The sequence below is a fragment of the Labrus mixtus genome, chromosome 3 (genome assembly GCF_963584025.1).
Source record: "Labrus mixtus chromosome 3, fLabMix1.1, whole genome shotgun sequence".
Taxonomy (NCBI): Eukaryota; Metazoa; Chordata; class Actinopteri; order Labriformes; family Labridae; genus Labrus; species Labrus mixtus.
Window position 1 is genome coordinate 20,396,381 of NC_083614.1, and position 24,644 is coordinate 20,421,024.

General features: G+C 40.2%; 1 protein-coding gene across 2 annotated transcripts in view; it reads left to right on the forward strand.

Moving 5' to 3' along the window:
* Positions 1-24,644, forward strand: part of negr1 (neuronal growth regulator 1) — a 141,826-nt gene that overhangs the window by 86,616 nt on the left and 30,566 nt on the right. The window contains exons 5-7 of one of the 2 annotated variants that reach the window (XM_061033731.1): positions 10,613-10,733; positions 12,747-12,895; positions 22,122-22,163. In XM_061033731.1, the coding sequence (XP_060889714.1) occupies positions 10,613-10,733; positions 12,747-12,895; positions 22,122-22,163 (312 nt within the window). The remainder of the gene's footprint in view (positions 1-10,612; positions 10,734-12,746; positions 12,896-22,121; positions 22,164-24,644) is intronic. The other variant, XM_061033733.1, reaches the window with a different exon arrangement.

The following is a 24,644-nucleotide window of genomic DNA, read 5'->3' on the forward strand; positions in this document are numbered from 1 at the left end:
TGTTTTACAGTAAATAAGATAACCTCAGTATCTGCTGTCATGTAGCTTTGACTAGTCAGCATTTAAGCCCTTCAAACATTTTGTATTTCTTTGTATTCATGGAAGTCATGTCCCTCTTCTTCCTACATGGAAACTCTTATCACATGCTCATTTACAACAAAAAATAGAATTAATGTTGTCCTTTGGAGCGGCTGGTATGGCCTCAGAAGGCTGAGCCTGAGCCAGCTGGTGGCCACTCTTCACTGCTTCCTCTCCACCCTGGTGCAGTTCTCTCTGTGTGAAGGAAGAAAGGGGAGCATTTGGACCATTTCCCAATGTACTGTTTCATTCATGCTTCACTGTCACACATCAAGCTATATTCACCCAGCTCCAGGGAGCACGGGGGGTATTGATGAGGACTCAGTATGCCATACTCTGAATTAAGATAAAGACGTTAGCTGACACTGGAGCTTAAACAAGAGAGGATAATTACACAGCAAGAAGCAAGAAATTAACTATATTAAGAATATTACACTGCATGGGCACATGTTCATGCAGCTGTTGTGCTCTGCTTAAAAAAAAATTAGGCACTCAACTTTGTAAAGCTTCTCTTGGGAGATTCTGCCAGTTTTGGTTTTAGTTTGTCAGTCAACAAGATAAAATGTGACTTTAAATAGACTCCATACACTTAAAAAGCTGACAAGTTAATTAACAACAAAACAAGCCTACTGCATGTGTGCAAGTTGAAAATAGAAGAACTTTTTACATGATTTTGTTTTCACATTACAAATAAAAACTTAGTCAAAGCATATTCAAATATTTTGGTTAGCTTTACACAACTTGTTTTTTTTTATTGTCAGGAGTTATGGCTAATATTTGTAATTAAGTTGTACAAACGTCCTTATAGTCAAGAAACTATAGGAAAGGTTATTGACTATAATAAAATAGTCCATGTTTGAGTGCTTTTTGATTGATTATATCAATTTTATTTAAATGTAAAACTTCATATAAAAACCCATCCCACGGCCCAGTCCCTTCTATCAAGCCTGGTGTTGCTGCAAGTCTCGATTAGAGACTGTGATGCATAGAGTTGATTCATTTGCAGATCAAAACTAAAAGCAGCAAGATACAAAAACATAAGATGAACTTCAACATCTGTCCATACAAGACAAAATAGTGCTAGTATGATTACCAGCTGTGCAGCCGGATGTCGTACAAAGTAAGATCAAATAAGTGATTTAATATGTCATTTGTTTATCAATATCCTAATTTTAGTTAAGTTAAATATTCTTTCTGGTGCAAGTTTACAATTGTATAGTCTTTAGCGTCTTTGCTGTGCACCACTTTTGTTTGAATATAATTATTGACCTGTCTCATATTGATGCCTGTCCCAAATAAAGGCAGGCTCATTTTATAAACTGAAGTCAATAAAAGCACAGACTTTTAATTGAAGTTTTACATTCATATTAACTCTGAATCCCTAATGACACAGAACACCTCATAAAACAGACAACTTAAATGAAATTTAGCATAAATGTATCCAAACAAAAGCCTTAAAACATTGTTTTGCAAATAGACCAGTGAAAGGGTCTTAAAAAGCACCCTGAGGATTATTTTAGGTGTAATTTCTGTAAGTACGTAACACTGACAGTGACAATAGTATCTGCTTTTTCCCTTTAGATAAAAACCATTTACTGAACTGTTTGGAGAACATAAGATTCTGCTAGCTTTTTCCATTATATATTTAAATGTATTTGATGTTGTTTAGTGTTATAAGAGGCTATTAAGTTGTGCATTGTCTCCATTTAATAGAAAAAGCGTGATCCTCTGACTGTCCTTCTTATTCAGAGCAGTTAAATTAAATTAAGTCGTAGACATCAATCAGTCGTGTATGCACTGTTTCTCTTGGATCTAATTCTAATAAAACAGCACAGGAGTGAGTGACACTGACATTTCATGGGTTAACAGTTTAATTAAACACATGTCCAAACATTTTCTCTCTGCCTTCAAAACAACTGCACTGTTATTTATTTATTTTGTCTAAGAGTATAGTTGACCTCCAGGCTAATTGCAGATTAAGGCCACTAATTAAAATAAGCAAAGCAAAGTAATGAAAGCGAAATTAAGCTCTCGCATGTTTGGAGTTTTAATAACAGCAGGCCTTCTATAACACTCAGCCTGCCATTTGGCTTCCTATGATATGATGAGTTGGACACAGAGGGTTTGAGGCATTGTCATTTTGCCGCTAATGTTAAGCACAGTTCATGTCACCTCTGCTTGAATTCCTCTAATGCACAAAAACTACTGCGAACACACAGCATTAATTAAATTACTGCCCTTCTTCTGCCTCTTGTCTTATACCTCCATGGTTTATGATTGTTGACTGAATACTTTTAAGAGCTCAACCTGAAAGAGGGCTGTCATCCAGAAGGTCATGCAGGAATCAGATTGGCAGAAAAACCCTGCTTGGCGAAAAGGATATTTCAGAACTGATTTTACCTGATGAAATTTGATCTCTGACCCACTTTTCAAATTTACATATTCATCTTCACTGCAGGTGGGTTCTGTTATTGGCTGAAATTCTCGCTGCACAGTGTGACTCAAAGGCATAAATATCACATCTAGGTGGCTGAGTCGGAGGGATGAATGAAGGGGAAAAAAAACAGCAGAGGAAAAACCTCCACCTGAGATAAAAAGCCACATTTGATTAATTAATGAAGCTACCTTGTTGTAGAACAATTACTAACCACATAAAGATAAAACAGTAACAGGATCATGTTTCTTTTTCATGCTGAGAAATCAAAGGTGTCTGACCTTCCTCTGTAGACTAAAAGCTCTCTCCCTCCAGAGAGAGCTGTCTGCTCTGACTCCTCCACTTGAATGAGTGGCACTTCAGAGTTTGAACACTGCAAGATGGGATTTGACAGTTTGCACCAACCTAAGTCACACAAGGAGAGCAGACAGACAACCAGCTGTCTGGTTGTGCTACATTTTATTTGTTTGTTTCTTTAAAAAAAAAAAAAATAATAATAATTTAGGAAGTTCGTAACCAAACCAGATGTTGTGATCATCTCTCTCTGTCAGTGTAATAATCACAAAGCTGCCTGGAGTCAATTTAAAGAAAATAAAAGAGTTAGACACAAATCAATTGATGACATGTTAGCATCACAGGAATTTTAATATATGACTTTTGGGGAATACCGACTCTATTTTCACTGTTACTAGCTGAAACTTGGAGAATACAAGTTTACCTGATTGATGTGCCACAGTTAACTTTCACTATAAACACTGACACCCGCTCTGACGCGAGGAAGGAGGCGGAGTCCTTTAGTCGTTCGGCATGTGAGACTGCTGGCTCTGCTCTGAGTGTCAGCACAAAACAAGTAGAAGACCCTGGAGGTTGAGCAATCAGTGTTGCTCCTTGTGTGCTCTACAACCAGAACATGTGTATTGAAATTAGTGACATTATTACAAAATTCCATGTCGTGGCAGAATGTTATACTGCTGCCGTTGTTGAGACCTGTTTACCGCTCACCTCTACTTAAGGGTGGACATGCTCGAAATTGGTGGTCAACAATCAAGGTCACAGTCACAGGTTCTGTTTTCCGCCTGCTCCTCTGTGCAGATACGCCCATATGTTTGGCTTGTCAATTATGCGTGTATACATAATCTAAAGGACACGAGGAGGCATTTTCTGCACAAGCACAAATGTTCTCTGAGACTCAACAAAGAATTGAATTCATTTTGGTGGTCAATGGTCAAGGTACCTGTGACCCCATCTATGTCCCATATTGTGAAAGCTTCATCTTTATCACTGCACTTTACATCCTGCAAATATGTTTCCCCAAAGTTATCATATATCATATATAATAATCATATATCATGTCAATGAGTGATAACTACATTCCCCCCCCCCAAAAAAAAAATACACAAAATAGACTACAGGAGATCAAAATGGAGTTGCATCATGCAAGAGAAACTTCAAAGCTATTTTTTCTCTTTCATCTCAATATGCACACAACGTAGGATATGAAAATAATGTAACATCACTCACTACATGATATCATTATGATTATCATGTGGGCCAGATGGAGCACAGACCTCCTTCAGTGAACTCGAATGATCTCACCTGTAAGCAAAACAAAACAAAGAGGAGCTACAGTCAGCTGTAGGATTGCTTTAGAGTGGAAAACAAAAGCAGAGGGTTTAACAGTCTGGTTGAGACAGTGCTGGGAGACACCATCAACACAGACTGACTTTTCTTCAAGTAAGAACCGAAAGTGAGATGATATTTGTTTTTTTGTAAATGGAAGCTTGCTAGCTAATGTTAGCTTTATGGGCTTGAATGATTTATGTTGCTTAGAGACACTCACTGCAGTTATGTCCCCTTCTTCCATATTTTCTTCTATTGACCCTTTAGAGTTTAGAATCTCTGCCCGAGTTCGGGCCAGGGGCTAATTCAGGACATAACAGGTAACGAGACACATCGGTCCAGGCTCGGAAATGTGTATGGGCTCGGGCTGGTTTGGTTTCCGATTTCTGCTGTTAAAGTATCACAGTTTCTACCAAGATCTTAAATCTTAAATATGAAACATGTTTGTAGTTCTCTGGAAACCCCAATTAGTATGCTAGGTCTAGTTATATTATAAGTTGCCATGTGTTGAGAAACAGCCACATTTCGAGAAAAAAGTTAGAAGAATTCATATTCTTACCATCTCACCTAAGATCTCACCTAAGATAACTACAATAGCGTGATGTTAAGCACACGTCTACACGTTTAATTGGGAACAGTTCCATACTGTTTGCTGGGAAATCCTGTATTGTCTTTCTCCTTCATATCTCTATTTAGGCTTAAGGCTTGAAACAGGGGCAGGCGTCCTTCCCTCTCTCTTTCACTAGTTTTCCTTCATGGCAAGGTTTCATTTGCTTTGCAGAGTGAAGCTGCGCCCTGTGTGCTTCCCAGTTCGCTCCTCCTTCCTCCTCTAGTACCCTGCAGCTGTGAATTCTGCTCACATATTCACCATGGCTGTGTTTATAAAAAGAAAAGCTCCTCACTTTCTCTCCCGTTTACAGTAATTGGCCAAAAAAAACGATTATCATTTTTAATTCATTATGAGCATTCACAGAGGACTGCTGTAAAGCCATAGCGTTGATAGATTTCTGTGCACAATTGAAATGCCTGGGCGAACTGTGAATACTTCACATTCTTTACATCACCTTGTCTTTTGTTTGCTCCATGCTGCCTCTTCCTCCAGAGCCCCTGTCACCTGGGCCTGTTTGGGATTCAAGCCCTGCCCTGATAGATACTCCCACAACATTCTTTGCTCAACACCCTGACACAATTGTTCGGGGGAGTCATGGCCATCTCAGATATAAAAGATGCAAAACTTGTGGTCAGGAGACACATCTGTATGACCACCAAACATTTATTTGCCAAGGGACTACAAGAAGGTAAACAACTATTAGGGGAGCGTTAGCATGTTGGCGCCGTATTGGCATCTTTGTGGGGTAGGTATGCTGTGTGTGTGTGTCCAGATCTAAATGCAGTGGGGGATCAAATATAGAACAAATGTTCACTCCACAGTTCAATGAAATCTATTATCAGGAGTTTTTTTAACATCAGGCACAGAGCCTCAGTTGAGCATTCGTCGACAGTTTGCAGTATCTATTGAAACACTGTGGCTTACAATTCAAAAGAGAAGGCTTCCTAGAATTGGATTCTTATCCAATCCTAAGTAGAGTTAAAGCCAGTACCCTCAAGCTGTTTGGATGTAAATCCATCTCTCTACATCTCTCCAAAGCTCTCGTCTTGATTGCTATTTGGATTCCTTGCTGCATGCAGGGCATGAGTAAGTGAGCAGAATCTTGATCTTCTGCTGAATATATGTTCTTGCTTTAGAAACAGATTGACACATAGACACTTCATCTTTCAGCTTGGTCTGCAATTTTCTATTCAGAAAAACACCAGAAAACTGATAAAAGGCAAATGACCTTAAAATCATGTTTACAAAGCGGGGGCTGACTCGCAGAACTCTCTTTTAGCATTAATGATATTGAGATGTATATGAGATTATGTTGAGGCATTCATCAGAGCAGCCACATCATCATACTTGATTTCTGCAGAAAGTTTGTGATCAGTGTGTCTTGAACCATTTTAGAGAAAAACACAGATGGTAGATTGAATTCCTGGTGCTTTCAAACCACACACTCCTGCACACTAAGCCGGTTATTTATATGCCTTGCATTGTATAAAAGGAAGGGACACAATGTTCCCTCGCTGTTCTGAATAAAAATCTTAATTAATTAATAAATCTTGGCAGCACCACCATTCCTGACTGACAAAAAACAGGACAATGAAGCCCACAGATGGCAGTGAGGAACAGTGTCTCTGTGTGTAAGCTGATAAGTCATGCACTGATGAGTCCATTTCTTAATTGCAATGAAAACTCATTTTCAAATCGGGCTGAAGAGGTAGGGTTATTAATTGATCTTTTAATTAAAAAGCCTGCGTACTCTTGGCAAACAATAGTTTGTTGCTAAATAAATCATATTCAGTCCTTAAGCACACCAATTAATCATTAGTAGCCACATGAGGATTACTAAGGGTGCACGACCCAGTGAAGCCCTTTACATTAAGGTGTGATGGTTTCTGAATAAACCCGTCCATTAATATTACATGGAGAGAAGGTCAAACATTGTGTTGATCGTTAACATGCTTGTTTGTATGCACTTTGTACAGATGTACAATATGTATCATCTTTGTTTTGACGATGAGTTCTACATAATGCAGATGTTAATTGAAGTGGGTTTGTGATCGACCCTCAACTAGCCATTTGTCACCCATCACGCATTTTTCAGCTGTGCATGGGCTATTCCTGGACCCTACCCCTTACCCCCATCTGGTAGAATCACCACAACTCGAGACATGATTTACAACCTCAACACAGCATTCCCCAGACACTAAATTACCTGGATTATTGGGCCTTCATGATTTTTAGTGCAGTACTTTGCATTACTCTCCAAATCCTGATGGTGTATTGCACAATATATGATGATTTAGCACATGCCAGCATGTTGAAATTGGAATTATTGGATTGGACTGGATTTTATGGGTGCTATCTGTCTTAAAAGATCTCACTGCCAGGATATAAATTGGAAAGACTTGATATTATTGATATGCATATAAAATCAGAGCATTTGGACCACCTACAAAATCATGGGGGGGGTGTTTATATTCCAAAATGTTCCAGAAGTTGAATGACTTTAGTGGTAATGGAGACCAAATAACTTTTGAATTATCCTAATTTGTTAGAATTTTGTAGTGAAGTCGGCCATGAGCCAAGAGATAAATCCTACTTAGTTACACAACCAGGAAGGAAGACCTTGAGTGCTAATGCTGTATGTTGATCAAGAACATAATTTTATACATGTAAATTATTTATTGATTTCTGTTCAATCTAATTTGCTTGTCAGGAATGTATAGAATTTCAATTAGTGGACAGTAATCCGAGTTATCTGTAAGAATATAAAAAGGAAATTCCTTTGAGCCTAATGAGGAAAGCTGTGTTCTTCTTGGCAAAAAACGCATAAAAAATAAAAGGGAACACATCAAAAATGCTTCCTCTTCCAAAAAGAACAACAACTACATGACAGCAGCATATTTAGACAGGCCTTTTGGCAGTGGTTTTGTGTACTCACTTTTAACATGAGAGACAGTGGCTCTGGGAGCAAGGTTTCAAGTATTGACACACCTGCCTGGGCCGCCATGTCCACTGTCCAAGTAACTGTACAGCCGGACAGCCGAGTCACCCTGCTGCTTTCAGAGGCTTCAGATAATCAATGGCAGCACAATGACACCAATGGAGGATTACAAGTATTCACTAAGCCTCTGTCAGTGGGCACACTGCATTGATTTTTTCATACTTGCTATTGGCTGATATTTCTGTGCTCAGGAGCACTTTCACAATTTTCTCTCCGTGTTCCATCCTTTTTTCATGAAGAATTGTACAGCGTTTCTCCAGATGACATTGTCAAATGCTAACACTTGCAAGCTTTAGTGTTCCTTTGATTCCTTGCAGCAGGTTGTTGTAGCTCTTTTGTAAAGACGCTCAAGTGGCCAACAACTTTTTTTCAGGCTTACTTCATGATTTGGTTGTTAATGCAAAAGGTGCCTTGTCCTACCTTCACAACAGGACCCTACATGTCCTGCTAGACGTCCCTTTCATCCCCACCTCTATCATGAACACCTATGCAATTAATGATGTTATGATACTGATGGGACTGACAATGATGATGATGAATATATTGAGGATGGTGTTAATGTTAATTAGAATTTTCATGAGAAGCTGTCGATGTTGTTGATGGGGATGAATATTTTTTTAAAAGACTGCATTGCCCCTGCGCACTGCCTACATTTCTTACTGACAATGTTTCCTCCTGTCTAGATCCTTGATTGTGTTGTACTTACTCTCTGATGTACTTCGCTTTGGACAGATCTAAATAAATTTGTGAAATCAAAGAGATTTTTAAAGTTTCTGATGGAAGATTGATTCAGAAAAGTGCTCTTAGTCTGAGTAGGTGTATTTCATAGAAACAAGTGCACAGATACCCACTGTACACACACACACACACACACACACACACACACACACACACACACACACACACACACACACACACACACACACACACACACACACACACACACAGCCAGCACAGACATCCAGTCAAGGTCTACTAATACCCCCCAGCATGGCATCCAACATTTCATACAGTGATAAATGAACAGGAAAAGCCCTAGCACAACCCATTGCTCGATTTGCTCGCTCAAGTCCTTCGGATTATTCAACCCAGCCATGGAAGACGGAAAATAACACTATAATTGGCACACACACATGCAAGGACTAGTAAATCTACATACACCAGTCATACCATCGGGCTCATTAGGATGCAGCAAAAGGTTGGTGGAAGGGCATCCATCATCACAGAGTGCTCTGTCATCTCAGCACGCCTCTCTTACATGATCATACGCCTCATGTACAAATGCTCACATGTATCTTTTTCACCTTGCACAGATCTGTTGCTCCCACCTCATCTATCTATGTGGATTCTCACAGGTTGGCAGAGAGCCCCCGCATACAGTGGGCCCATAATGAAGCATTGTCTTCATTAAAATGAAGCCAAGACATTTTCAATCTCTCTTTGTAGAAAAATACAAATATGTGCAATAATGAAGGATGCCGCTATCCCTGCTCATGAAATACACATCTCTTTCAGCAGGATCAACTATTCAGACATTTTCTTTGAATAAATTGGTCATTGTGGGCAGTTTGCTCAGTTTGATGCCTGTTAGTATCCTGGGGTTGAGTTGTCCAAAGCTGCATATGTCCATGTTGAGGTCATCCATTAAGAACATCTCCAAATGCATTGGAAGTAAAGGTTTGCAGGCGCTTGGCCAAGCCTTCCACTGGATTCAGGTTGCAGCTATGACTGACAGCTTGCTCTTAAAGGCTCATTGTCAGGAATATAAATAGTCTGCATCTCACTTTCAGACATAGCAGGGCAATTTACTGCTAGCTGCAGCCCTGACCCTAAGAGTGTGGTCTTTTTCCATTTTTCAAAGGCTTTTAATCAGAATCTGTTTGACTGGCACAAAGTAATTTTGCTTGTTTTGTGTGTCAGATGGCTGTGGATCTGATTGTTTGTTTAGAACAGTTTTATTATTTGTCTGGATTTTGGGAGTAAAGCCAAGTTTATACAACACACAATGTTAGATTGAGCCCTCTGCCTTATTATGATTGTTGTTTCCTGTTTTCTTGCCTGTGCTGATTAAAAAAGGGAGACAGGAAACCAGACATGACAATACATTTGGGTATGAACCCCTGTCTGCCTTCAGTTTTATAAAGGACAGTGCTACTTACAGTGGCCATTACTTTCCTTAAGCTTTATAGAGAGTCAATCTAAAGTTTAGGCATTCAGCATTACACTGATATTGGACAATAATTACAAATGTAATAACAAAAACATTTTATTCCTTTTTATGTGCCTGAGGGAATGGCTGGATTTAGATGGTTTTTTTTGTCTTGCCGATTTGGCTCGACCACATATTGTATCCAACAAAATGCCATTGTTGTAAGTCTATTTAACTTCAATTATTACTTTCATTTCTTTCAAGGTTGTGTTACTAAGAGCAGGGTAAATATTTGAAGAACAAAAGGACTGGGATGCTGCAGAAACAGTCCATATGTAAAGCTGCCTTCACAACACTGGCAAAGAGATTTACACCACATTTCAGCACATGAAAGGAGCCTCATTTTGCATTCACATAACCTTCCTGTTCCTCTGAGTCTTTGAACTTCCATTAAGCCATTTATCACCATGCAGTGCAATTCATTTCATTTTTCCAACATCGGGCATGGATGCCCTCTCCCCTCCCCAACTGCAGACCCTGACTGTTGACTTTACAGTATGTCCAGGATGTCAGGTGCAGTCAATCTCAACCATTTGTTCTCCAGTTTACTTTGTCCTGCGATCATTTAAACTTTTTTCTTTAGTTTGTCCTCGTTCTGGTGTTAACACTGATGTTTTTTTCTGAGTGCTAACATTACTTATATCTTTGTGTTTTTTTTTGTAGTTGCTCCATCTATCCATGAGATGAAAAGCCATGGAGTTGGACTGGGACGCACAGCTCTGCTGAGGTGTGAAGCAGCCGCTGTGCCCTCCCCGACATTCGAGTGGTACAAGGGCGAGAAAAGGTGAGCCCAGTTTTATTCTATGAAGTGTCTTGATGAAGTTTTTTGGCAGCATCAACTGGATGTCCTGCATCACAGTTTAGTTGCAGAGCTTTTGCAAGGCTCATCAACATAGTTTTATTTTAAGGAGCATACCTGGAATTTCAGTTTTAAACTGAGGTGCATAAAGGTGGGAGGTTAGACTCTGTTTAAATGAACCAGGTCAGTTCTTGTTTGTTGACAATATTGAATGAAACTGTTATCTATTCAACTGGCGGCCCAGGGGCCAACCCAGGCCCACAGATGACATCAGACTGGCCCGCGGAGAAGTTCTATTTACAATTAAAAAATAAATAATAAACGGGGGGAAACTTGTGAATGACTGTCATTGTTGCCACAGTAAAGTGTTCAAAACAGCAGAGTGCTCCGGTTTAATAGAACATCTTTGGTCCTGTGCTCGCAGCCTATCACAAGCTTGTGTTGTTGATGGGGAAAAAAATGGCTTTTGCGCACTGTACTGCTGTGGTGGGCTGGCTTGTCTGGCCCCCGGGGCCTTGGCTTTCTGAGATTTTGGCCCCCTGAACAATACAGTTGAATAGCTCTTTCTTAAGGGGTTCTTTTTTTTGTTTGCTTTTTTTTTGTTCTAGCATTCGTCTGCCCCTCCTGGGAGTGCCCAAATAAACGTTCCAATAAGAATAATTTTTTGCCTTGTCCTCTATCGGCATCCTCATAAAATGTTTGCTGGCGACTGGCTGAAATCATTCGTGTAACATACATCAATCAGTCTAGATTCAAGTGTCAGTTCTTGAATTTGAATCCAAATTACCCCCATTACCCACTCCTAGTGAGCACAATTTCAATCATCAGCTCACACTGTGCTAATTGTAATTATGGGGTGGATTCAATTTATTCAAATTGCTAAGGAGGCAAGTTGGCATGGTTTTAGTCTTTACTTAATTCAAGGACTTGTTTTTTTTATGACTTCTTACATCCTCATCATGAAAAGGACATTAGAATAAGAAACTTTAGCACAGACCATGTGTAGCATCTGTGGAAGATTAACACTGGCTATGAGTCCCGTCAGTGCTGTGCTGCTGCCAGTTTGTCTGTTTCATAAGAAGTCTGACAGTTTTGACAAGCAAATGTTTCTCTTGATGTGTCACTTCTTTCATTCTTCAATAAAAGTGGTTACGTTTTTTTTGTGTGTGTGTGTCTGTACTAGAGGGAGCGTTGTTTTCCCCACTATGACAGAGGGGGAGCATTGACTATTTTGATGTTGAACTAGTGTAGAGGCGAGACACCCGCCGAGGTTATCAGTGAATGTTCAGCTAACATTTGACGAGGGCACCATGGGAGAAGGGACAACAGATTTGTGGATATTTGCTGGACATAATGTCACACAAAGTGTTTTAACTCAGAGCGCCTCGCTGAACAACTCGAGCCAAGCTAGAGATCACGGGAGGGGGCCAAAGCAAAGCCAAGATAGAAACATGCCTTCTCTCTGGAGGTTTATAAAGGCAAATGTGAATCTGAAGCAGTAACAGAAACCTCTCTGATGAAAACAGTAAGCTGTAATGGGTATAAAATTTGGCTCTCAGCATATGTTGTTACAGAGTGAATTTTAATCCCTGCAGGCTGTTAGAGATCATCACTGCCAACCAAAGTAAACAGTTAAATATTTGTCAATTTCACAGCACAGATGCTAGGCACAACTGGAATAGGATTTATCGTAATCCTCCCCGCACCTGCAACAGAACGATGAACAACATGTCAAGTGGCACCCAGCTGGTTCACCCCTGGGTCATTTCTCTCTCTTCTCAGTGCTTTCAAAGTGTCTCTCCAAGGCAGACACGACACACCGAGGGACAAATAGATCTGTTGAAGAGGGTGATGAAGTACTGTACAATCTGAAGATCCACTAAAGGATGACAAACATTTGTTACCTTCCCTGACTCAGTGCAGTGTCACCTCCTGACACTTTGTGTGTGTGGGTGCGAAGGAAAATCTTCATTTGTTGTGATTGTGTTCTGCTTGCAGGATTATCAAGGGTCAAAGCATCGACATCAAGAGCCTCAGCTCCAGATCAGTCCTCACAGTAACCAACATGACAGAGGATCGTTACGGGAACTACACATGTGTCGCCTCCAACAAGCTGGGGACGGCTAATGCCAGCGTGCCTCTCATTCGTAAGTTGTCATTCTACGTGCTTGTGGCTAAACAGAGTGGTGGAGAGCGGACTGAAAGAGTTGTGTGTGGATGTCCGTGGGCGATGGTGCCCTCAGAAGTGTCTCCTTTTTTTTTTTTGCATCAGCACCCTTGACACTGGATAAAAGCTAAAGTTAAGCCCAGTGCTGCAACTGGGTGCCCACATATCACCAGTTTAAGTGGTTTCTTATTCCCTAGTCATCAGTTTTGTGAATTTCGATTGTCTGCTATAGTTGTATGTATGTGAGTGAGTGAGTGGGTGGGTGGGTGTCTGCTTTTACAGTATACATTTGCATGTGTACATGTGTAAAAAGAAATTAAGGTTTAAAGCAGCAGCCATGTCAGCAATGTTTAGTTGAATGCCAAGTAGAGGAATGACTCAGATTTTAAAGAGGTCTGAGAGTCAGCCCTTTTATGGCTTTTAATACCTTGAGGCATCTAACAGATCTCCAAAGAAGCAAAATATTTAGAGGCTTTTGGTGTATCTGTGATGGACTGTAGAATTGCTGTTTGTTTGTGGTGAAGCATTCTGTATAGTGAGGGATCACTTTCATGTTACTGCATGGAAGGGATTAGACCTTTTGTGTGGGAGATAGTAGCAGCATTTTGGCCCCCTGTTGAGGGCAAGTGGACTCCATGTCTATTTGAGGAAGCATCATACAGCCTTTCTTTACTGCATCAGCAGAGAAAACAGTCAAAACGACTGCAATATGATGGGTGTTGAAAATTGTGGAGAAAACCTTAACAACTCTGTTACATAGCATAAGCAAAAACAAGTTATTTAAGATTCATCCTTACACACACTGATTTAGAAGCCCATGCCAAGAGCTTACAAAGCAACCAGAACATAGAGCCATGATGACTGACGTTGTGTTGGCTAATGAAATCATCTAAACATTAAGGCATGTTGCCTACTGCTGCAGAGACTGTAGGGGAATATTTGCACTATATACACAAGTGCTGGGAAATTAATCGAGTTTCGATTTCAATTACCACTCATGCAGTGTCGCCTCCTGACGAACATGAAAACAAGATAATCGAGATCAAACGATTACTATGCTGCATGTGGTGTTGCACTTGTCTTGTCAATAGGTTTTGTCATGTGTGGTAAATATTTTGGCCACAAGAGTACATCACCACTACCTCGAAAACACAGTTAATCATTTGTATTTATTCATTGATTATTATATATTATTATTATTTATTTTCATTTATTGCTTGTTTTTCAGTGTTCAGAATGTTAAAGTGTTAGTGTTTAATTTCGATAAATGCATGTGATGCAGATGTTCTTTAAAATCAACGAGTACTCTTGTTTAATAACCATGAGCTCAGTATATATCAACATAATTGTGATTATGTTTTTTTTGCCATAACCGAGCAGCCCAAATATACCATAGTTATAATAGTGGTAAAGTCCAAGAATCAATCAATCTTTATTTGTATAGCGCAGATCATAACAAAGGTTATCATAAGGCATTTACAAAAAGCAGGTAAAAGACCTTAGTCATTGCTATATTATCTTCAGAGACCCAACGTCAATCCAGCATAAACACAGCACGAAGCAACATTTAGCGAAGTTCCAGTAGCAATTCCTTGAGGCAGAAATCTTGGGCAAAACCAGACCTGAAGCCTTCTCCAACAAGACGCATGGTAAACCTCAGCCAGTACAACTCAGCAGTAAAAACAGTGTTAGTTCAGGATTTTAATGGATGGTTCAAGTTTTTCAGTGATTCTAAACATATTATATACATTTTAGGGCAGGCATGTCAAAACACAGAAATGATCAAAGTGTCTTAAATATTCCCTCAGGCTGATTTCCTCTGAGGTTCTCTACATCCATCTGGTCAATAAACAGACAATGAGTACAAGGCCTTTTGGATCATGGTGCACAAACAAGGTTACAAAAGACAGTTTTCCCTCCTAAATGTAGAACTGCGTTCCATTTTCCTGAGCCGTGTACTGTACTTGTTGGTGGGCGCTTGATATTCCTTCACTGTGAGGCATTTCTCGCTGTACCTGCCAGGCAGCAAGGAAAGCAATGACAGCGAGGGATCGGTGGAACATATTTTCCTCACTGTTTTTGAGTGAGTGCGGATAAAAGATAAATTAATTTGAATATATTCTGTGATGAAATATGAACAGGTGAGTTAAATAATTCATCGCTTTGCGCTGCACCGTCTGATGATAACATTGTCCCTAGCAGGCCAGAGATTCTAAATACAAAAAAGATATTTCTGTAGAGTTGGCAATTGTCAAAGGAGCACCCCGCTCTCCTGTTTGTGTATGCACAAAGAACATCAAAGGCTTGTCTCAGATCCTCAAAATGGATGATCTTAATGTGACACTAGCGAGGCCTCAAAGGCAGAGCGGCAAAGAATCCCTCAGAACAGTCAGAGGAGGCAGCTTCCTGTGCTTCCAACCCCCAACTTCTCTCTCTCTCTCTCTCTCTCTCTCTCTCTCTCTCTGTTTCATCCATTCCCTCTCTTTATTTCTTTGTCTGTCTTTCTATCGTGGCTTTGTCTCTCTGATTCTCTTATCTCACTCTCTTACTCTCCCAGTCTTTTGCCCCCCCCTCCCCCCCCCCCAGTCTCTAATTTCTTCCTCTTTATCACTCTCTCTCTCACACACTCATAAAACTCGTTCCCTCTCCCTCTCTCTCTCTCTCATGTTCTCCCCTCAATGGAGAAGAGGCCAATTTTGCTGTTGCTATTACTGAGAATGGGCAAGCAATCGCCGCAGCGCACTTTCACCAGCACGTTGATGCAAATAACAAAACCCAGAGGTTAGATTTCACCATGGGTGACTTTGTATTGCTATTTTAGAACCAGTCGATAGCTATTGATGAGCAGCATGGGAAAGGGGAAAGGGGCATGCATATTTGATAGAGCGTCATAGTTGAGTTGAATTTTAAGTAGCAACACAATGTGGGTGGTTTGCAGCAAAAGAATCGAGAATTACAGTAATGCAGATACAGTAGTAATTCTGTTTCTGTCCATCACACCATCGTATGCATTCATTAGGTCAACTAAGGGTCATCGCTGTTCAAAGAGACTGCTGAAATTACAGCAGCTGAGGGGGGAAAAAGGAATACTTAGCATTCAGGTCTCAGTTTCATTAGTTTCTGGTCAACTTTGTGAAGTTGAGAGGTCCTTATCCTTCTTCGGTGTAACTCCTTTTTTCTTCTTCACCTAACAGAGCCACTCTAAATCAGTCCAGGAAAAGGTTTGCCATTATGGCTGATGAGATGAACTGTGACTGCGGAGAGGCTTCTCCCTGGAAAAGTAAACACATCTGCCTCCCATCCAGTCTGGTTTCTGTTTCAAATTAAAAAACGAATTTAGCAGCCTGGCTTTGATGACATGTTAACAATGAAGGATTTGATTAATTCCTGTACTTTTGGAATAAGTGTCGCCTGGCTGTATGCTGTTGTGGCTCTTGGGATCCGATGGTTCCAGTTGTGTTAAATCATGGGTGGGTTTTTGTGCTGTTAAACCATTAGTCAGGGATTGTGATCGCTCTCAGTTAAGTAGCACTTTAAGCACTGTGTTTAAAGCATGTGGTAAAACACAAACTGGGCTCTTTGGAGCAGGAAGAAAGCATATAACCGCAGTACTTGGTGGATTACTCTGAGTGTGAATGTGTGTGTTTCTATGTGTGTGTCTGTGAACAGTTCTTGTACAAATAATAGTTTTTTTTTCTTAACAACACAATACCCAGTATCATCAGAGAATGAACAAATAATATTGTGCAAACGCACTTGTCACACTTGTCTGTCCTTTCAACAATTGCTAAGTCACAGAGGTGTAATGAATGGAACTGGATAATAGGCTTGAATGGTGGCAAAGAAATCCTCAGAAATATCTGTGGAGAGGTTTTTTGTGTTTCTATAGATGTTTGTTTAATTGATTCAAACTCAACCAGAGTGCAGTGGGTGCTGTGATTTATTTTCAATTTGTTAGATTTAATCAGCACACAGGCTTTCTCTCAATAATTTCACTGTAACAACAACAAAGTAATCACAATTAATTTGAATGAGCTCTGTAGAAAAAATATATATTTAATGGTATTTTGGCAGTTTGTATTAGCAGTTTTACCAAATCAAAGCAGAAAGACTCAAATGAAAGCTGCAGTGTGTAACTGGACCAATGCATTTTCTCTTTAGGTAATAAAGATGTCAGTTCAACAGGAGTGAGACAAAAGGCATACACTATAAAAGGATTTGTTTAGTCTTTTTATTGAAATAGGGACTGTGCATATTAATTTATAACCATTGCCATGAACCCAGCACAGATATTCAAGTCAGCATGTCAAATATATATGATAGTCCATATGATGATGTCCACAAGTTTATGAACCGTTAGTGGTGACTTTGTAAATGTTGCTATGGCATTTGCAAAGCCAGTATGCTGATTTAACTTCTACTTCCTTGTAAAATTTAAAAAAAAAAAGCAATGAGCAACAACTACACTAAAACATGAGCATCTGTGTAAACAAGCAACAAATAAAATTGAGCCAACAAAGTTATCTTGAAGGACAGCTGTTCTGTCTTTTTTTCATTAGGGTTAAATCTTGCATATGGGAAAAGTTATTGAAAGAAGAAATGCAAATGACATGATGACAAAAAGAAGCTGATTCTTCCACATCCAAAACCCTTTTCAGATCGGAGAGATAAGTGCTTACACACCGCACGCAGAAAATATGTAGTGATAATGTTTGATAAACTAGTCATTAATGAAGATTGCCTGCTATTCCAACCGAACAAAGACACAAACTTGCTAACGTGTGCTTTAAATTCTGTTCTAAAGTTCGTCACTGTAATCTGTCTTTAATTCTGTCTTCCAAGACTGTGCCCTTCAAGGTTGTTTAATATCACAAAACGCTGTTCTGAAGGTATCTCTGCATTCCTCAGGCTCTTCAAATCATCTTGGTAAAAAAACATATCCAGACATTGAACAATACTAGTTATATGAGAACATTTCCAAGATGGTTGTCAGAGAGGCATATCTCACCCTGATAGTATATACTAGATACTTTTAACAGCTCTGAGACTTTAATTTAAAGGTAAAACATAGGGTTTCCCCTCGGGCTACTGCTGATCCACCTATAATATAACATTATCCTTTTAATGGAGGTACATGGAGAACTTTGCTGAATAAGACAATACAGAAGAAGTGTACCTTTAATTTCAATCCAGCCTACCAAAGCATCAGAGCAGGATGTGTTTCTGACAGTCTCTCCTTGAGCTTACACTATATGTACACCACACACCCACGCCTTATGATTTTAGCTGAGGTATAACAATTGCCCAACTGGCAATCCCTATTTCAACTTCCCATTTCATGTTCAAGATGAGAGTGAACTTGGAGAAAAAGACTAAGGCTGTTCACTGCAATTTTCTGAGGAGTCCTCCAGCTTAATTGGTCAAGCTCTTATCCCCCCCTCCAGCCCACCTCGGCTTAGCCCTGAAGGAGATTTTCTCTGCCTATACCTCTGCCTTCATTTCCTCCTTTTTCCTCCCTCCCCTCCGCCTCCCTTACTTGAGCAGTAAACGGAGGAGACTGATGGGGGGGGAGCTACCCCCTCTTTTTCTCCATCACTATTTGCCCTTCCTCAGGCAAGAGAGACACTGCCGGATAGTTGGTTAATGAACATCATGTTCGTTTGTCATGCTTATCAATCACAGCATGTGTAGGTGTCATTTCAACATGTCTCCTCATCTGCCATTGTTGTTGATTATGTTGTTTGTTCCCACACTGTGCGGTTGTACCTGAGTCATGGAGCAGAGATGCAGGAAAATGGGAGCTAAAGGTGAAAGCTAAAATGTGGGTGTGTGATAACAGCTTCAAATGCAGGGAAATAATATTGGAGCATTGAAAGATGGCAGTGGATCATGTTTTAACAAGTTGTATGTATTCTACCTCTTCTGTGTTTTTGTCAATAAAGCAGATGGTTTAATCCTGACCATATTACGCTGTATTTCAGAGGCTTTTTAAATGGCATTAAGGTGTATAGATTTCCAAACACTGCCGTATCAAGTAAATTGAACATGGTGAGGTTGCAGGGTTCCTTATTTTCTCCAAAGCACCCTCACCGTGCTACAGCATTTACCCATCATTTGAATGCCTGAATTTCCATATTTAGGCAATCAGAATAAAAAAACATTAACATCTCTCAGTCATACTGAGATGAGGGAATGTTTGATGCTGTGTTGGAGTGTTCATCCTGCAGCCCAGCGGGAAATAGACTTGATACCCCACCTACACCCCACCCACTCTGCCTACTCCTGTAGGAGGCCAGCTGCACTGCAAGGAACCTTCATCCCCGGATGACTGAGCCCAGTGGATGCCCACAAGATGATACTGTATGTTTTCCTGGCAGCATTAAAATGCCATAGGATGACTAACCAATTATCTGGCTCACAAATTAACACATTCTTCGACACACTCTATGCGAACATCACAGAGGGCTCAAAATATTGAAGACTTTAGTTTAACACAAGGACTGTTACCCTGCACGAACAATAACTTCATAATGCACTCAAATGGAGCAGTAAAGATGAATTGGGCACCTACGTTAGCAAACACTGCAATTTCCATTTAAACATCCTTCTCTTACCTCTTCTCTAATGGTTTTCTGCTGTACTTGAGCATAATAATTGCCATATTCTTTGTGTTGAAAAGATTGTTTTATCAATTTCACTGACTCAGCATGTATTTCACAAGGTGCTGATTTAAAAAAGGAAAAGATATACTGTACAGTAGATGTATGAGCCAAGGGTCCATATATTAGATGCAGCTTTAGCGCTAACCCATTATGCTTGTTGTAAGCTAAACTCTGAGCAGGACCCATCATAACACTATTTCTTACAAAACATGTCCCATAAATTCCACATGATCCTGCCTGCAGAGGACAAAGAGAATAGCATTCCATCAAATGAAATGGCTGTGAAAACTAATGGGTTTTATCTCGCAAGTGAACAGGCCACACACCAGGTTGACTTCCATACACGGTGCATGAAATCATGTGTCGCTCTGCTGAAGGAGAGAAAGAGGCCAAGTCAGTGTGGAGCCATGAGGGAGAGATTGTCACGTTTAAAGATATGTTCTGCAGTAACGGACGAGTGTCTGAGAGCTCCTAAAATGATTCATTGCTGAATTCCTGCTTGAGTATTAATCAGATAGCACCCGCCTGTGTGTTTGAAGAAAGAACTTAAAAAAAAGAAACTGTTTTCACATATATCTGCTCCCCCAGGAGCACTTAATGCGGAGACATTTGTGAAAGAAAATATGAATTCAACCATTTCCTCACCAATATGCAGACAAAAAAAAGCATTTCCCTCCATGTATGAATACTGATTCCCGCACAATATCCCCTTCAAAAAGAATGATGAAAGCAAATATTTTATTGTTGTCTGCATAGCAGGAGCCTGTTAACAGTGGCACAGTCATGACACAGTTGTTGGAGAGCTTAAGCAAAGTGACACTGGAGACCACAGATGGAGAGCATAGTGTGGAGGACAGTGCACCCTTTTGCCCTGCAAATTGAAGCAGTCATATTGAGTTGCCATGTAAAATGGATTAAAATGGAGAATCTAAGTGGGCTTTTGCACTACTGCATGGCCTAGATACAGCAGTTCACAGCAGCAACATAAAGCAGTATTCAATGACTTGTGTGAATGTGTGTAACATGTAATCCTCGCATCCATAGTTTCCCTTGTGACAGATAAGCTCCTCCTCTGCCACAAAATGCTCAAAGAAAGTGGTTTAGACTTTTGTGAAAGTTGAGTTTTTAGCTGCAAGTGTAAGTGATACTGTGTGTGTGTGTGTGTGTGTGTGTGTGTGTGTGTGTGTGTGTGTGTGTGTGTGTGTGTGTGTGTGTGTGTGTGTGTGTGTGTGTGTGTGTGTGTGTGTGTGTGTGTGTGTGTGTGTGTGTGTGTGTGTGTGTGTCAAGGCTGGGAAAAAAAAAACTTTAAAGAACAACCACTGCATCACTTGAAACTGAGCTCGCGCAGTGAGAAACAGCTTCAACTCGACCACACAGCCCAGATTCAGCTCCCCCACTGAGTCACAGCACTGAGCTGATCACAGCTTATCTCCAATTAAGTGCTTATTTATCAAACAGAATGTTATTTATTTTCTGTCTTACACTTCAGATCAAACGGGCAGTAATGTTACATCGATATCTTAATGCCAAACCAGCTTTTAAGCACGAATGCTGCACAGTGTGGGTGCAGCCCTCACTACTTCCTCAAATGTCTTGTTTTATCCTTAAATCCAAAGATATTCAAATTACCACCATAGAAAACCAAGAAACACATATAAATGAGGACTTACTTAATAGTTTATAGTTGATTAAAATAGTCTGCAATGTATTCAAGACTTTACGATTTATCGATGAATCAGTGCTGCTCGACTTTATTTTCACAATCAATTTATTTCTTGACTAATATGTGTCAGAAAAATGGCACATATTACTTTAATATCCTACTTCACATTAGACTGAGTTATTAACAGTATGCATCTGCAGAAAAATCTCAACTACAAAATGTGACTGAGCAAGAGATCTTCTCGGTTTGACATTTAACACATGTACTTCAAAGGACAATCTAAAGTAGACAAGATGTGTTGGCTACCATCCTTCAGCATACTCACACTTTGACACACTGGATTGAACAGTTATGGATGGCACATTACTTCATCTCCCAAATGCCACCAGTGGCTCGGCCCTGAAATGAGTTGAGGTAATCAGATTGAGACTCTTGAGTTGACACTTGATGAAAGTCACACTGAAATGTCCTTTTTTGCTTATTCTACGATGGTCTCTAGGACAAAAAAAATGCAGAAACGGGCATTTATTTATATACCAGAGGTATAATGAAAGTTTAACTCCAATCACAAAACCCTTTCAAAGCTTTGGAGCTGCCTCCATTCCAGGTTCTCCTCATTTTTTCGGCGGTAGCTGTAACCCGTGAAAATCTGAGGCGGGTGGCGGGATAAAACATGTCATGTATGAGCATGTGGAAGTTGCATCATGCCACAGAGACGCCTGTCCTTAATGCATGGAGAGGATTTGTCTCCATCCCCTGTCTTTTTGTCCTTGCATGCATTTTTTATTTTTTTTTAGTTTTACGTCTCCATTCTGTTAATAATACATGAATGTCCTCTTTCCCTCCCCCTCCCTCTTCCCCCCTCCTCTCCTCCCCTGTAGCAAGTATTGAACCCACCACCACTAGTGCTGTCTCAAGCCCAGGTCAGTATATGTCACCATGCTGTACACCAAAAATTAGCAAGAGGTCCGCTGCCTCAAACTAACCTCAGCTGAAATCCTCTACTCCATCCTGATTTATTTCAAATTTGGCTGGCTTCAATGCTGCTGGGTGTACAGCTTCATTGTATATACTTTTATTTATTTCCTTTGCATTCCTTTTTTTTTTTTTTTTTTTAGTTTTTTAGTTTGTATTACTTTTGGGTTCTTCAGCCTGGCTATACGTATCTCCTGCAGCCTGTGTCATCCCGCCCGCCCTTGTTCCTCTCATTACAACCCCGCCTCCGCCACCATGTGGAGCAAACAGTAGTGTCATCAAAGTGGCTCTTTCACAGGCCCCTAGGTCTGACGCTTCTCATTATGCTGATGATGGCTTCTTCTCTTTCTGCCTCTCTCACCAACAACACAACCACCACTCTCCTCAGTGATACCTAAATGCAGTATACATCAAAGGCAGGAAGCTGCTTGGTGGCAAAGGCCCCATTGGTTTGTTGTTGCAAGATGGAATCTCTGCTGTCTTTGTACTTTCATCACTCCCTTTATGTCTCCCTCTCCATTTCTCTGTCTTAATCTTCATATATCCCCCTCTCTCTCTCCTTTCTGTCTCTGTTCTTTTCTCTTTCTAGAACAATCAGCTGGCGTTCTGCCACCCTCTTTAACCTGATCTCCCGCTAGAGCTGTTTTGGTTGCTACACTGTCAATGTTGCCCCTTGCTCCCCCTCCCCCCTACTCCTCGCCTCCTCCTCGCAGTATTCTGCCGCTTCCACATTCCAGCCCAGAGTAATCCCCTCTGCCTGGTTGTCTTCTTTCCCTCTCTAATGGTTTTTCAGCAAGTGGCAGAATGTAATCTCTCATGCTGGTTATATTATTGTCGCTTAATACTGTTCACACACAGAAAACATGCAGACATGGACTGACACTAACTAAACATGCTCAAATACACGTAAACAAAACACATGTCATCACCTGAGAGGATTCATATTGCAAGATGAATCAGTGCTTTTGGGTGTTTCTTTTTTTATCCCAGCACTGTGTATTGACGCCATTGTTTTCCTCCAGCATTTTATCAAGCCTCGGATTGACAAATTCTCAGCTGCACTCTCTACCTGTCTATCTGAACCAAATATAATTATCCATGGAGATTCTATCAGATAACCAGTTTAAAATAAGCTCAGCAGTGACGAGCCATCCTGGCATGGCCCTGAACTCTCATTTGATGTTACACACGCATAACAAATGATAATTTCATGGTCCAAAGGAACACCAGTGGTTTCAATCATGAAGATAAACTCACTCAGCGATCCACTGTTCTTGTTTGTTCAAAGTTGTTTTTGGAGTTAATGTTATGATTGCACACTCACTAAGTGGCTTGGCTATGGCAATTATTTCAGATCCCTTCAAATATCTCTTTGTCCCAACTGCTGTATAAACAAGTTTAATAATTTAATAATAATCAGCTGCTTGTATTTATCTTGTGATGTGGAAGATGAAATTCTAAAATAAGGAAAAAAAACGTTGTCTGACGTATGAAAATCAGGAGAAAGTAAGTGGAAAAACTGATCAACCCCCACAATGTGCAGGTCATTTTCAGCCCATTTATCAAAGGCAAATGACAAAATATATTCTAATTACACAAAGAAAGCAATATTTAGAGGCGTCACACTTCCTGCGATTTTAAATGTGACCTAACTATAACAAAAAAAGGAATTAAAAAATAATCAGTGAGGGCCACTATGTTCATTTCTAGGTTAAATACATCCTATTTACATGATAAATAGTAGATCATTATAACTTTTACCACTTAGCACAAACACATGAATAGTTAAAAGGGCATTCAGAGTGTGCAGACCTACACCAAGGCCAATAGTCCACTATTATATGATACATTCAAGCCAGCCATTAAATAGGTCTGGATCTATTCGTCCTATATGCTTTTAATTGTTTCTTAATTAGTCAGATCCAGATCTAGCTGAACTGCATGTGTTCTACCAAAAACATGGCATGTTTGGGGAGGTAAAAAGAGGGCGTATGTTTTTAGTCAGGAAGTAGCATACTGAAATACTGTAACCTCTGTGTTCCTAAACCATAAGAAAAGCCAACTTACAGGTACTCACATATTTCTCTGCAGATGCTTGCTGATCATAGTGATATGCTGTGTGTGTGTGTGTGTGTGTGTGTGTGTGTGTGTGTGTGTGTGTGTGTGTGTGTGTGTATGTGTGTGTGTGTGTGTGTGTGTGTGTGTGTGTGTGTGTGTGTGTGTGTGTGTGTGTACAGGATATGTTAGGCTGTAACTGCGTGCTAACTCGATCGACCAGGTACAGCATCATTCTGGCATTCATAAAAGCTCTCTTCACAAAACAGCCACATTTCAGATACATTCCTTGGCATTACACTTCTTCTGCCTTGAGTTGTCTATGGCTACTTAAGGCTCTTAACTGCTACACAGAACGAGTAGCTTGTGTAACA